Source organism: Piliocolobus tephrosceles, chromosome 17 (assembly GCF_002776525.5).
Source record: "Piliocolobus tephrosceles isolate RC106 chromosome 17, ASM277652v3, whole genome shotgun sequence".
Taxonomy (NCBI): Eukaryota; Metazoa; Chordata; class Mammalia; order Primates; family Cercopithecidae; genus Piliocolobus; species Piliocolobus tephrosceles.
Window position 1 is genome coordinate 59,369,357 of NC_045450.1, and position 15,350 is coordinate 59,384,706.

The 15,350-nt window shown below is 44.1% G+C and overlaps 1 protein-coding gene across 4 annotated transcripts in view; it reads right to left on the minus strand.

Annotated features, from left to right (window-relative positions):
- Positions 1-9,326, minus strand: part of MLKL (mixed lineage kinase domain like pseudokinase) — a 29,046-nt gene extending 19,720 nt beyond the window's left edge. For 3 of the 4 annotated variants that reach the window (XR_002729660.3, XM_023202452.1, XM_023202454.1), the window contains exons 1-4: positions 8,818-9,326; positions 8,589-8,678; positions 2,969-3,430; positions 624-698 (exon numbers count right to left, since the gene is read on the minus strand). Coding sequence is in view for 3 of the 4 variants with exons in the window: in XM_023202452.1 (XP_023058220.1) it covers positions 624-698; positions 2,969-3,428 (535 nt within the window). In the remaining variant the exon portion in view is untranslated. The remainder of the gene's footprint in view (positions 1-623; positions 699-2,968; positions 3,431-8,588; positions 8,679-8,817) is intronic. The other variant, XM_023202453.1, reaches the window with a different exon arrangement.
- Positions 9,327-15,350: the final 6,024 nt, after the last annotated feature.

Sequence of the window (15,350 nt, forward strand, 5' to 3'; positions counted from 1 at the left end):
AGCCTTAACCCTCATCCAGACTCGTCTATCTCATCCTGGAAGGATCTCTATTTCTGTTACCCAGAGCTTGGCATTTGAGCATCTGGCATCTGGTCTAGTCATTTCAGACCTAGTAGTTAGGGACATAGTTCAAGCTCAGTAACCTTGCTGTTGTGTGTTCACTGTCTGTCATTCCTCTTTTCTCCTCTACCCCATGCGCTTCTGGAAGGCAGTGTCCTTCTCTGCATCTTAGTCCCCTCTTTGCATGGCCTCTGGCATAAAACATATACTCACAGTTTTGTTGAATGAATGAATGAATGAATGAGTGGGCATTTTAAATTTGATTCGAATTTTTTCTTGGAAATTCAGCAACCGAACTGAAGCTTTGATGCTATTCATAGAGATTTTAAGCACTTTGACAGCCGTTAGAAGATATCTTATTGGTCAAGAAGCCCCCTCTGGATGTTATTCCATGGACAGAAGCCTGGGCTAGCCATGAATGGATCCCCAAACCTGTGGGCTGCTTCCAGTCATCCAGCACAGAAAATGGACAAATGCAGGCGTAGGGGAAGGCTGGGGTCCCAGTAAACTGATGACTTCTAGTTTGGGGGCCATCAGAAACAGCAGGGCACATGAAAACTTACACTGCCTCAAAGTTTCCTTGATTTCTTTCATGTTGATTTCTAATCGTCTCAATGAAGCTTCTATTCCTTCATTATCTGCAGGAAAAAAGGGCAGTGAATGCTCAAAACAAATTAAAATCACATGCCAATCAAAACTGAAATGCTAATTAAAACTGTTGAGATACCATTTTTTACCTATCATATTCATTATGATGGGATTACTACTGATCACCAATATTCAGATTTCTACTTCTAAGCACATAAGAAATGCATTAAAGCATAGTTAGGTAACTCACTTTGGCTAAGAAATGAAGGAAAGAGATGTCTGTCACTTCCCAGAGGGAGCACTGAACTGACTCTGCATAAGGTTCCAACCTGGCTGCTTTGGAAGTGAAGAAAGTTTGTGTCAACATGGGAGTGCTATACTATTGAGAGTATCCTAGAAGGAGGACATTCACCTTGGAGAGTCCCCTGGACTTTGCCTGAATGAGAAATAAACTTGTTTTTTTAGAACACTGAGTTGTTTTTTTTTTCTAAACTACAGCATAATCAAATCTATCCTGATTTATATACTCAGAAACATGTTGGAAAATTTACAACACACTATTTACAGTGGTCAGCCATCCCTGTCTGCCCAGGACTGAGTTCTGGGGACATGGAACCAGTTCTGACTACCAAAAGTGGGAAAGTCTCTTATGGGAAAAGTATAGAGAAGAAGATAACCTCATGCATCATTGGTAGGAGTAATATCTGTGCAACTTCTATCAAAATTTAAAATGCCTATAGTCTTTGACCTAGTGATTTTACCTAATAATTCCACTTCCGGGAATTTCTCATAAAGATATCTTGAAATAGGCCAGGCGTGGTGGCTCATGCCTGTAATCCTAGCACTTTGGGAGGCCGAGTCAGGCAGATCACTTGAGGTCAGGAGTCTGAGACCAGCCTGGTCAAACTGGTCAGTAGAGATGGTAAAACCCCGTCTCTACTAAAAATACAAAAGTAAGCTGGGTGTGGTGGCACATGCCTGTAATCCCAACTACTCGGGTGGCTGAGGCACAAGAATTGCTTGAACCCAGGAGGCAGAGGTTGCAGTGAGCCAAGATTGTGCCACTGCTCTCCAGCCTGGGTTATAGAGCAAGACTCTGTCTCAAAAAAAAAAAAAAAAAAAAGAAAGAAAAAAGAAAACAGGAAAGAAAAGAAAAGAAAGAAAGAAAAGAAAAAAAGGTTCTGGTGATAGATGGTGGTGATGGTTTCAGAACCATGTGAATATACTTGATGCCACTGAATTGGCATCTAAAAATGGTTGAAATGGTAAATTTTATGTTATGTATATTTTATCACAAAAAATGGGAAAAAATGATGGGTGTATGTATTGGGTTGTTTTTGAATTTGTATGCTGCTGGTATGATCATACAACAAAACAGTAGGATAGATGCCAAGTAGGAAAACAAGCTATATAGTTCCATGGATATTTACATGGGAGATATTTAAAATTATTTAATGAGAAAAGAAGAAACAGAATAATGTGTTCGGTATGATGCTGACTGTGTGACAACAATAAAATATATATACTTAAATCTCCAGAAAGGTATTCAAGAAACTGGTAGACCGTGTGACTGTATCTCCCATTTTGATAAAGGTTGCACAAATATCCTTGTAGCAACAATGGATTAGATTATCAGTTTGTCTATATGGTTTCCATTAGACTTCCCCAGTTTCAGTACTGAAGGTCTCACGTCCTCAGAATGGGAAATGGGGCCCCCGAGGTCAAGGAGGGAGATTTACTTCTCATGCTGGCCCCCCTCCACCCTTTGATTTTGGAGACAGGATCTCGCTCTGTCACCCAGACTGCAGAGCAGTGGAATAATCATGGCTCACTGCAGCCTCGACCTCCTAGGTGCCTGTAATCCCAGCACTTTGGGAGGCTGAGGCAAGAGAATCACTGGAGGCCAGGAGTTCTACTCCAGCCTGGGCAACATAGTGAGACTCTCTATCTGCAAAAAAGAAAATAAAAATTAGCTGGGCATGGTGGCATGCACACCTATAGTCCCAGCCACTTCAGAGGCTGAGGTGGGAGGATCACTTGAGCGTGAGGCTACGGTGAGCTATGATTGTGCCACTGTCCTCCAGCCCGTGCAAAAGAGACCCTGTCTCAAAAAACGAAACAAAACAAAAAACTCCTCTACACTGACTTGCCCAAATTTCACCAGCCCCCACCATATATCTGGGCCAAAGATGTTAGGAGTTTTGAGCTACAAGTATGTTACAGCTGCTCAAACTTCATCCTTGCTGCTCCTTTGGTGAATTAAAGTGAGGCTAAAATGTGTTCAACTGCACTCCCACTCCCCACCAAAAACCCAACTTGCCCCTTCTTAGCATCTGGAAGGCTCGCCTGTCTTCGTCTGCATCCTGCTGATCTTCCTGTGCCCAGGACGCTCCTTGGCTTATGCGTGAAACAGGCATGCGTTGCTCAATCTGAAGTAACAGTGAGAGCTCCTTCCAGACATCATTCAGGTTCTTGTTCACGTCCTTGAAGAGTATTTTGTCCTGGCTTGCTGTGAGAAACCTGCAGATATTGGATCTATTGCTGAACTTTTCTATCTCCCCACTAGCCTCCTCCAGGGCAGCCTTGAAGTGGTTCATGGCTGCGGTTAACTCCTCAGAGGGCACGCTCCTCTTTCCTTGGTCCTGGAGCATCTCCAGAGACTTGACCAGGCCGAGGACGCGGTGGCCCAGGCGCCGGCACTGTTTCTTGCAGTATTTCATCTCTTCACACCGTTTGTGGATGACCTGGCCAAGGGTGATAATATGCTTCAAATTTTCCATGCCTGGAAGAAATGAATGTAATTTGATGAAATCCCCAAATCTCCTGCATATTCACTACTTGGCTAAGAAAGAATCAAAGGGGTCTGTGATTTAAATGCCTGAGGAGGTCTCCCTAGCATTTTCATGCAAGATGGAGATGGTTTGCTGCCCACCAAAACCTGTTCTGCCCTCCCACAAAAATAGAGTTGTAGATGGGAAGAGCTGGTCCAGTCGGAACTACATCTCCCAGCCTTCCTTGCAGCGTGATGTGGCCGTGTGACTAGTTCTCACCAATGGGGTTTACATTGCATGTGACCCGCTCTACTTCGGACTGGGGCAACTTTGCTGCCTCCACACAGTCTCCCTTTGGTGGCTGGCTGCACGTGATGAAGCGGCCCTAGGGGTGGTGGAGCCCCAAGAAGGGTCCTGAGTCCCTGGATCATCACTTGGAGAAGCGCTACCCACAGACCTGGAACGTCTGTCATGGACTGTTAAGTGATCAAGGAATAAACTTGTATTGCATGTAAATTTTCAGGTCGATATGTTTACATCAGTTTCGCCTATTACAAATATATCCTGCTAAAGCATAGAGGTTTCAGGGGCCAGGCAGGTAATTCAAATGAGTGAAGTGAGCTGGGCTAGTCTTTACTGCCACAGATAAGTACGTTTCTTTATCTTTTTCTTAAAACATGTGGACTGTCTATCTTGCATTTTTCCTACAAAAATTTGTTCAGTTTCTTCCTGCAGTCCTTTAAGAAAAATGCAGCTGAGCGAGGTGGCTCCCACCGATAATCCCAGCACTTTGAGAGGAAGAGGCAGGAGGATTGCTTGAGGCCAGGAGTTCCAGATCAGTCTGGACAGCAAAGTGAGACCCTTTCTCTAGAAAAATAAAAAATATAATAAAATAAAATAAATAAAATATAAAATTGGCTGGGCGCAGTGGCTCACACCTGTAATCCCAGCACTTTGGAAGGCTGAGGAGGGCAGATCACTTGAGGTCAGGAGTTGGAAACCAGCCTGGCAAACATGGTGAAACCCCGTCTATACTAAAAACACAAAAATTAGCTGGGTGTTGTGGTGCATGCCTGTAATTCCAGCTACTTGGAAGGCTGAGTCAGAAGAATTGCTTGAACCCAGGGGGCAGAGGTTGCACTATCTCAAAAAAATGTAATATATTACATATATATTATAATACATATATAATATTCCATATATATTATATATATAATAAATTAGCCTGGTGTGATGGCACACACCTCTAGTCTCAGCCGCCTGGGAAGATGAGATAGGGGGATTTCCTGAGCCTAGGAGGTTGAGGCTGCAGTGCCAGCTTCCTACTCTCAACCTCTCTCTCTTCTCTGAACATGAGTGAGGAAGCACAGAGCCCTGATCCTAAAGCTTGGAATGAGGCTAACCTGAGCATAGTAGAATGGAAAGGGAGAAAGAATCTGAGCCCTTGATGACAACATTGAGCCACTGGTTTGAACTGACACTGAAGTGTACCCCATCCCCTAACTACAGGTTTCATGGACCAATGACCTCCCTGATTGTTTAAGGCAGTTTGAATCATGTTTGCTTTATTTGCAACTAAAGCCAACTGTGTTCAGCAATGAATAATGATAATAATGATGATGCTAGATCTCTCAATTCACCTACTACATCCTAAGTGCTCTGGAACCCCCAGCTCTCCATGGTTATTTTCATTTAACAGATGAAGATACTGGCTGGGCATGGTAGTTCATGCCTGTTATCCCAACATTTTGGGAGGTAGAGGTGGGAGGATTGCTTGAGGCCAGGAGTTCCAGACCATTCTGGGCAACACAGCGAGACCTATCTCTACTAAAAATACAAAAATTATTATTATTTTTTGGACTACAGGTCCCAGCTACTCAGGAGGCTGAGGTGGGAGAATTGCTTGAGCCTAGGAGGTCAAGGCTGCAGTGAGCTATGATGACACCACTGCACTCCAGCCTGGGAAACAGAGAGAGACCCTGTCTAGAAAAAACAAACAGATGAAAAGTGAAGATGCTGTGGTTCAGGGAAGTTGCATTCAAATAATCACAAGGCCATGAAACCAGTTTTCAAAGTATTTAAAATAAAGTTAGGGTGGGGTGTGATGGCTCAAACCTGTAATCCCAGCACTTTGTGAGGCTGAGGCCGGGGGATCACATGAGCCTGGGTTCGAGACCAGCCTGGGCAACATGGTGAAACCCTGTCTCTGAAAAAAAACACAAAAATGTGCTGGATGTGGTGGTGCTTGCCTGTAGTCCCAGCTACTCCAGAACCTGAGGAGGGAGAATTGATTGAGGCTGGGAGGTCAAGGTTGCAGCGAGCCATGAGTGTGCCACTGACTCTATCCAGCCTGGGCAACAGAATAAGACTGTCTCAAAAATACCACCACTACCACCAATAACAACGACAACAAAAAACAAAGTTAGTTTTTTTTTTTTTTTTTTTTTGAGATAGAGTCTCTCCCTGTCACCCAGACTGAAGTGCAGTGACACAGTCGTGGCTCACTGCAACCTCCACCCCCCGGGTTCAAGCGATTCTTCTGCCTCAGTCTCCCGAGTAGCTGGAACCACAGGTGCCTGCCACTACGCTCGGCTAATTTTTGTAGTTTTTAGTAGAGGCGGGGTTTCACCATGTTGGCCAGGCTGATCTTAAACTCCTGACCTTGTGATCCACCCGCCTCAGCCTCCCAAAGTGCTGGGATTACAGGTGTGAGCCACTGCACCTGGCCTTTTTTTTTTTTTTTAACAGCTCAGTGAAAAAGGTAGGTTAAGTATTACCACCAGTTTATGGATTAAATAACAGCTTGGTCTGGAGCCCAAATATGTCTTTAAAACATGAGTGAGGCACTGGCAGAAGTGAAACTAAATAAATGAGCAATTGATACATTTGCATTTTTGCTGCCTGAGAGTTACAGGGATTGGGCAAGGGAGGTAAGAGTTATTAGGGCAATCCTAAAGAGACTAGCGGATCTCAGACTACCCAGCTATTCCCATATGCTAGGCAGGTATCTTCAAGGCTATTTCTTGGGAATTGTGAGGGCAAAGGGTTTTTTTGTTTGTTTGTTTGTTTGTTTGTTTGTTTTTGAGGCAGAGTCTCCCTCTGTTGCCCGGGCTGGAGTGCAGTGGCCGGATCTCAGCTCACTGCAAGCTCCACCTCCCGGATTTACGCCATTCTCCTGCCTCAGCCTCCCGAGTAGCTGGGACTACAGGTGCCCGCCACGTCGCCCGGCTAGTTTTTGTATTTTTAGTAGAGACGAGGTTTCACCGTGTTAGCCAGGATGGTCTCGATCTCCTGACCTCGTGATCCGCCCATCTCGGCCTCCCAAAGTGCTGGGATTACAGGCTTGAGCCACTGCACCCAGCCTTGGGGCAAAGGGTTTTACACTTTCTCTGTTGCACCAGAAACAGAAGCACATGTGACAATGTTGTTCAAGGAATCTTGCAAATTTTAGCTTCTTAGCGCCAAGCTCCAGTTATCTTACTACCAGCCTCATCAGAAAGCCATATCTCAGCACTAACTAATCAGAAAGGAAAGTGGGGAAAATATCGCACCCATAGAAGTGACAAACAATTTAAAATAATCAATTATACAGTGATGGCATGGTATGAAGAAAATTGTAGCAGGCGCAGTGGCTCACACCTGTAATCTCAGCACTTTGGGAAGCTGAGGCAGGTGGATCACCTGAAGTCGGGAGTTTGAGATCAGCCTGGCCAACATGGTGAAATTCCATCTCTACTAAAGATACTAAAATTAGCCAAGCATGGTACCAGGTGCCTTTAATCCCAACTACTCGGGAGGCTGAGGGAGGAGAATTGCTTGAACCTGGGAGGTGGAGGTTGCACTGAGCCGAGATCATCCATCTCAAAAGAAAAAAAAAAAAAAAAGAAAATTGCACAAAACAAAGCTTGAAGAAAGGAGGAAAGAGAAGAAGTGTCATGTTTCTGGCTGGGAAGACTAAAATAGACCAGCCCAGCAATCCTTCTGAAATTTAAATCCAATTTAATGCAGTTCCAATAAAACATCTAATGACATATTTTGGCATTGAAACAAAATGAAAAGTTCATTTGAAACAGGAAATTAGTAGGGATAACCAGGATTTTAAAAAATAAAAGGGGACTTGCCTGTATGATATTAAAATATATTAAAAACTGCAAAACGTCGGGAAAAAAGTGCCCTACAATAACTTCAATTGTTTAAAGGCTTATTAAGTATATGAGCTCTAAGGGAAGAAAGGGAATATAAATATATACACAGGTAGACTGGGCAATTTGAATTTGTAGGAACTTATGATGTAGAAAAGCTTGTGTGTGTAGACAGATGGCTACTAAGATGTTCACTGCAGTGCTATTTATAATGTGTAAAACAAACAACTAAGAATATGTTCAGGCCAGCTGCAGTGGCTCACACCTGTAATCCCAGCACTTTAGGAGGGTGAAGTAGGAGGATCACCTGAGCCCAGGAGTTTGAGACCAGCCTGGGTGAAAAAGTGAGACCCTGGCTCTACCAAAAAATGCAAAAAAAATTTAATTGGGTCTGGTGGTGTGCACCTTGTAGTCCTAGCTACTTGGGAGGATCTGGCGGGAGGATCACTTGAGCCCAGGAGTTTCAGAGGCTGCAGTGAGCTATGATTGTACCACTGCACTCCAGCCTGGGCAACAGAGGGAGACCCCATCTCTAATAATAAATACATAAAAAGATAAGGGGGATTATGTTCATATGTTACGATGAGAAAACAGGTTACTAATTTTAAAAGTGAAAAATCTTTAAATGGCAATAACAATTCAAATTCACCTCTTCTCTCCAAAAAATAAAAATAAAATAAAGATTATCAGACATTTACCTCTTCCCCCTCTCTCTCTGTCTCTCTCTCTCTCACCTTCAGCCTGCAAACCTGAAGGCTTCCTTTTTCTGAGAAGACATCAGGTTACTTGTTCTCGTGTCCCTGTCCTCCACGACCCCCACCGCTACTGGGCCTCTCGCTTTGACAGAAGGTAGTGCTAGATCCCAGCAGGCAGTTCCACCATCAGAGCCGAGGAAATGAAACCAACTCGGTGCTGAGTTCCAGGAACTCGGACCGGGCCACCTCATCCCCGGTTCTTCCCATCACTGCCCAGGAATCTGGCTGCAGCCCCTCGGCCCCGCCGCCTCCTGGGGAGACCCCATGCTCACCTTCGTGCCTCCCGAGGGATGTGCGTCCAATCTGTCCCGTGCCGAGTTCCAAAAAGCTCGCTCTTCCGCCTTCTTTCCCACGACCGCCTCCTGCCCAGAGGAGAAGTCTGCAAACACGAGGCCCGCGGGAGTTCCCCTGCACCCCCTTCCCTGGTGTCCGCGCCCTGCGCTCCACTGGCCGTGCCGGACACCACACGTGGCTGGCGGCGACAAGGAGCCCCGATCCTACCTGAGGGAAACCCCGGCCACTGCAGCTGCACTTGAGCAGGGTCCCTCCACTCAGCTACTTGGACGGTTGTTTCTGTCCTGTGCCCTGCGGAGGCCACTGTCTCAGGTCTGGGACGCCTGCAGAGAATGCTGCGACACTTCCCCCTCCGACCTGGCTCCAGCTGCCAACCGCCAGGCTCACGGTGCCCCAGCTCCCTAGAGCCGCTTTCTAGGAAGCTCAGAGCCCCGAACCCTCCCTTCCTCCTGCTATGCTCTTCCTGTCCTTTCCACACTCTCCCTGCCTTCCTTAAAGTCACTCTGTAACTACGCTGTACACATCAGTGCCAGGCCTTCTTTGGGGGCTGGGGATTCAGAATAGAAAAAGTTTCCAGCAACTACTATAAGCAGGACACGGTGTGGGAAGGACTGGAAGTTTAGAGAAAAACTGCAAGTTGGAGAGAAGCTTCTGGTGTTCACTTCTCTGTGCTGGATAATATTGGCGGGGTGGGGAGGGTGCTAGGGAAGAGACACAGAAGTGGGAAAAAAAATCACTTCCTCCTTTAAGGTCATTGCAGAACATCCTTATACTGTGAGTCAGGTTTTCTTAAGATTAACTACATCTTCAGCTAGAAAGTCTAAGTAGTGTCACGCATTTACTCAAAAGACTATTTGCCTCTGAAAGAACAGAACTGGGGACTGGGCGCAGTGGCTCATGCTTGTAATCCCAGCCCTTTGGGAGGCTGAGGTGGCCAGATCACCTGAGGTCAGGAGTTCGAGATTATCCTGGCCAACATGGGGAAACCCTGTCTCTACTAAAAATACAAAAATTAGCTGGACATGGTGGTGCATGCCTGTAATCCCAGCTACTCGGGAGCCTGAGAGGGGAGAATCACTTGAACCCGGCCTTGGTGATTCTTTGCCCTGCTATTGTTCTTCCATTCCTGAACCATCAGTTTTTTTCCTGTCTTAGGTGAAGAGATTCAGGTGAGGCAGGAGAATAGGGTCTGCAGCCAAGGAACATAAAGCTGATTCATGCTGACTTCCTAGAACTAAATAAAATGGAAACACTTCAGCTATGACAGGAAATATTTTCTTCATTTACATATGGTGTTCACTGAGTAAGTGACTTAGCAACTTAACTTCATCTTCTTCATTTACATAGGGTGTACACCAAGTAACCAATGGAAACCTCTAGAGGGTATTTAAACCCCAGAAAATTCTGTAATGGAGCTCTTGAGCCCCTATGCTCAGGCTGGCTCCCAGCCTGTGGAGTGCACCTTTGTTTTCAATAAATCTCTGCTTTTGTTGCTTCATTTTTTCCTTGCTTTGTTTGTGCCTATTGCCCAATTCTTTATTCAAGACTCCAAGAACCCGGACACCTTCAACAGCTAACACAGGGGCATGTGCTTTATTGAAGGAAGGCTCTCAGGAGAGCGGTGGGTAGGATAGCGCAGGGGAAGAAAAAGTGAAACAAGGATGTGGTCAGTGGAGGCTCCATGGGGAAGTCTGCAACATGAAGCTCTGGAACAAGAGGCAGCCTCCTTTCTGCCCAGGGCAATCCTTCCAGATGAGGGGGAAACTGTGTGAGTCTTTAGCTGTCAACATTCATAGCAGCTACAGGATGAGTATACTGATCTGCTGTAAACAAAATCATACAATGTATAACCTTTTGGAATTTTTTTCTTTTCTTTTTTTTTTTAACTGTACCACCATCAATGTACAAGACATTCAGTTTCTCTGCATCTGCAGCAGCATTTTGTTTTGTGCCTGTCTGAATTTTTAGCTATTCTAACAGGTGAATAGTGACATATCATCACGTTTTTTTGTTTTGTTTTGTTTTGGTTTGAGATGGAGTCTCGCTCTGTTGTCCAGGCTGGAGCGCAGTGGCACCATCTCAGCTCACTGCAACCTCCACCTCCTGGGTTCAAGTAATTCCCCTGCCTCAGCCTCCCAAGTAGCTGGGACTACAGAAGTGCACCAGCACACTTGTCTATTTTTTGTATTTTTAGTAAGACAGGGTTTCACCATATTGGCCAGACTGGTCTTGAACTCCTGACCTCAGGTGATCCACCCACCTTGGCCTCCCAAAGTGCTGGGATTATGGGTGTGAGCCACTGCACCCGGCCTCATCATGGTTTTAATTGGCATGTCTTTAGTGCCTGGTGATAATGTACATGTCTTCGTGTGCTTGTTTGCCATCTGTTTAGCCTCATTGGTGAAATGTCCATTCATGTCTTTTGCCCAGTTTTAGTTGAATTCTTTTTTAAAAACTTGAGTTTTGAGAGTTTAAATATTCTAGATATTGGTCCTTTGCCAGATATGTGGTGTTCAAATGGTGATGGAGTAACTGGACAAAAAAATGAACTTCACCTAAACCTCATATTCTATGCAAAAATTGCCTGAATGGATCATAGATTTAAATGTAAAACGTAAAACAAGGAACCTTTTAGAAGAAAGCAGAGAGAACTGTGCAGAATTAAAAGACATTTCCTGTTGAGAAAGCGTCAATGTTTGAAAAAAGTTTAAATGAGCCTTTAAAATTTTTTTTTTTTTTTTTTTTTTTTTTTTTTGAGACAGTCTCGCGCTGTCGCCCGGGCTGGAGTGCAGTGGCCAGATCTCAGCTCACTGCAAGCTCTGCCTCCCGGGTTTACGCCATTCTCCTGCCTCAGCCTCCCAAGCAGCTGGGACTACAGGCGCCCGCCACCTCGCCCGGCTAATTTTTTGTATTTTTTAGTAGAGACGGGGTTTCACCGTGTTAGCCAGGATGGTCTCGATCTCCTGACCTCGTGATCTGCCCGTCTCGGCCTCCCAAAGTGCTGGGATTACAGGCTTGAGCCACTGCGCCCGGCAAAAATTTTTTTACTTTTAGTAGAGACAGGGGTCTCCCTGTGTTGCCCAGGCTGATCTTGAACTTCTGAACTCAAGCAATCCTTATGCCTTGGCCTCCCAAAGTGTTGGGATTATAAGCATGAGCCACCATGCCTGGCCAAATGAGTCTATTTAATTAGAATGGCTATTCATACTAAAAATTGCACAATATTGAAAATAATTTGGCTTTATCTTGGAGTTGCCATTTGAAAAAAAAAAACTCACAAAAATTAAAAACAAACAAACAAACAAAAACTTGAAGAAGAACATGTAGAAGAAAATCTTCAGGACCTAAGGCTAGGAGAAGAATTCTTAGGCATGACACCAAAGCCATTATTTTTTTGTTTTCTTTTACTTTTTCTTCTTCTTTTTCTTTCTTCTTCTTCTTCTTTTTTTTTTTTTATTTTTTTGAGACAGAGTCTCCCTCTGTTGCCGGGCTGGAGTACAGTGGCGTGATCTCAGCTTACTGAAACCCCCACCTCAGGGCTCAAGCAATTCTCCTGCCTCAGCCTCCCAACAAACTGGAGCTACAGGCATGTGCCACCACACTCAGCTAATATTTTTTGTTTTGTTTTTTTTTTTTGTTTTTTTTTGAAGTAGAGATGGGGTTTCAGCATATTGGCCAGGCTGGTCTTGAACTCCTGACCTCAAGTGATCCACCTGCCTTAGCCTCCCAAAGTGCTGGGATTACAGGCATGAACCACTGCGCCCAGCCCCAAAGCCATTATTCTTAAAATTAAAAAATGATGGCCGGGTGCGGTGGCTCACGCCTGTAATCCCAGCACTTTGGGAGACTGAGGTGGGCAGATCACGAGGTCAGGAGATCGAGACCATCCTGGCTAACACGGTGAAACCCCGTCTGTACTAAAAATATACAAAAAATTAGCCAGGCGTGGTGGCAAGCGCCTGTAGTCCCAGCTACTCGGGAGGCTGAGGCAGGAGAATGGCGTGAACCCGGGAGGCGGAACTTGCAGGGAGCTGAGATCGTGCCACTGCACTCCAGCCTGGGCGACAGAGACACCATCTCAAAAAAAAAAAAAAATTAAAAAATGATAAATCAGACTTGATCAAAATTTGAAACTTGCTCTGCAAAGACCCTTTTAAGAGGATGAAAAGACAAATTACAGATTGGGAGAAAATATTTGCAAATCATATATCAAACAATACGTTTCTAAATAACTCATGAGTCAAAAAGGAAATTTTCTCAAGGGAAATGAAGATATATTTTGCTCAATGAATTTAAAGAGATCAAAATCATACAAAGTATCTTCTTTGACTACAATAGAATAAAACTAGAAATAAATAACAAGAAAGAGAACTGGAATATTCACAAATACGTAGAAATTAAACAACATACACTTAAACAACTAGTGGGTCAAAGAAGAAATCACAAGGGAAATTAGAAAACACTTAGAAACAAATAAAATAGAAGATACAACACACCAAAACTTATAGGATGCAGCAAAAGCAGTCCTCGAAGGATAATTTATAGCTATACATGGCTAGAAAAGGAAAAAAAGAGAGAGGCCTGGTGCGGTGGCTCATGTCTGTAATCCCAGCACTTTGGGAGGCCGAGGCGGGCGGATCTCAAGGTTAGGAGTTCAAGACCAGCCTGGCCAACATGGTGAAACCCTGTCTCTACTGAAAATACGAAAAAAAAAAAAAAAAATCAGCCTGGCATGGTGGCGGGTGCCTGTAATCTCAGCTACTCAGGAGGCTGAGGCAGGAGAATCGCTTGAATCCAGGAGGCAGAGGTTTCAGTGAGCCAAGATAGTGCCACTGCACTCCAGCCTGGGCAACAGAGCGAGACTCCGTCTCAAAAAAAAAAGGAGAGAGAGAAGATCTCAAATCATTATCACAACTCTACACTTTAAGGAACTAGAAAAAGAAGAGCAAACCAAACCCAAAACTAGCAGAAGGGAGGAAATAATCAAGATCAGAAAAGAGAAAATCAATGAAACTAAAAGTTAGTTCTTTGAAAAGATTAATAAAATTGACGAACCTTTAGCTAAACTAAAACAAAAAGAGAGAAGATGAAAATAAGGTAAATCAGAAATGAAAGTGGGGACCTTACTATCTACCTTATAGAAATAAAAAGGACTATGAGAGAAAACTATGAACAATTGTTTGCCAACCAATTAGATAACCTAGAGGAGATGGACAAATTCCCAGACACACAAAATTGACCTAATTCACTTAACGAGAAATAGAAAATCTGAACATACTTACAACAAGGAAAGAAATTGAATTAATAATCAAAACTCGTCCAAACAAGAAAAGTCCAGGCCTAATAGTTTCACGGTGAATTCTACCAAACATTTTTTTTTCTTTCTTGGAGACTTGTATTTTATTTATTATATATATATTTTATTATACTTTAAGTTCTGGGGTACATGTGCAGAATGTGCAGGTTTGTTACATAGGTATACACGTGCCACGGTGGTTTGCTGCACCCATCAACCCATTACCTACATTAGGTATTTCTCCTAATGCTATCCCTCCCCCAGTCCCCCACATCCAACAGGCCCTGGTGTGTGATGTTCACTTCCCTGTGTTGATGCGTTCTCATTGTTCAACTCCCACTTATGAGCGAGAACATGCGGTGTTTTCTACCAAACATTTAAAAATAAATTAGCACCAATCATTCTCAAACTCTTCCAAAAATAGGAGAGGAGGAAACACTTCCCAACTCATTTTAAGAAACCAGCATTACTCTGATACTAAAGCCAGATAAAGACACAAGAAAAGAAACTACAAACCAATATAACTTAAGAATCTAAGAGGCCGGGCACGGTGGCTCATGCCTGTAATCCCAGCACTTTGGAAGGCCGAGGTGGGAGGATAATGAGGTCAGGAGATTGAGACTATCCTGGCCAACATGGTAAAACCGCATCTCTACTAAAATAGAAAAAATTAGCCGGGCATGGTGGTGCACGCCAATAGTCACAGCTACTCGGGAGGCTGAGACAGAGGAATCGCTTGAAACCGGGAGGCAGAGGTTGCGGTGAGCCGAGATCACACCACTGTACTCCAGCCTGGCAACAAAGCAAGACTCCATCTGAAAAAAAAAAAGGAAGAAAGTAAACAAACAAGAAAACTTGTGCCTTGAGAAGGGGAATAGGTGATTCTTAGTAACAGAATGAGAAGTTTTCTGGCAACAATTCAGACACATCAAGAGTAGCCAAGAGTACAGAATCAAGTTACAGTAATAGAAAGCATTATTATTCTAGGCCTTTAAGATAAACATTTCAGTGTCAGGTCATAAGGGCAGAGTTAGAATTGGAGAAAAAAAAGTTACAAGAGTTGATGAGAAGGTTGAAGGAAAGAGTTACTATCCCAGGCAAGGTCTTGCTCTATTGCCCAGGCTGGAGTGCAGTGGTGTGATCGTAGCTCACTGCACCCTCAAACTCCTGGGCTCAAGTGACCCTCTCGCCTCAGCCTCTGAAGTAGCTAAGACTACAGGTGGTGTACCACTACACCTGGCTAATTTCTAAATTTTTTTCATAGAGAAAGGGTCTTGCTATGTTGTCCAGGCTGGTCTTGAACTGGCTTCAAGTAGTCCTCTTGGCTCCCATTTCATAATTTTTAAAAACATGTTTTTCCATAATAAAATTTTTGCATGTATTAATAGGCCCAATAAATATAATATTTTACAAAATGTAAGCATCAGGCCAGGCGCGGTGGCTC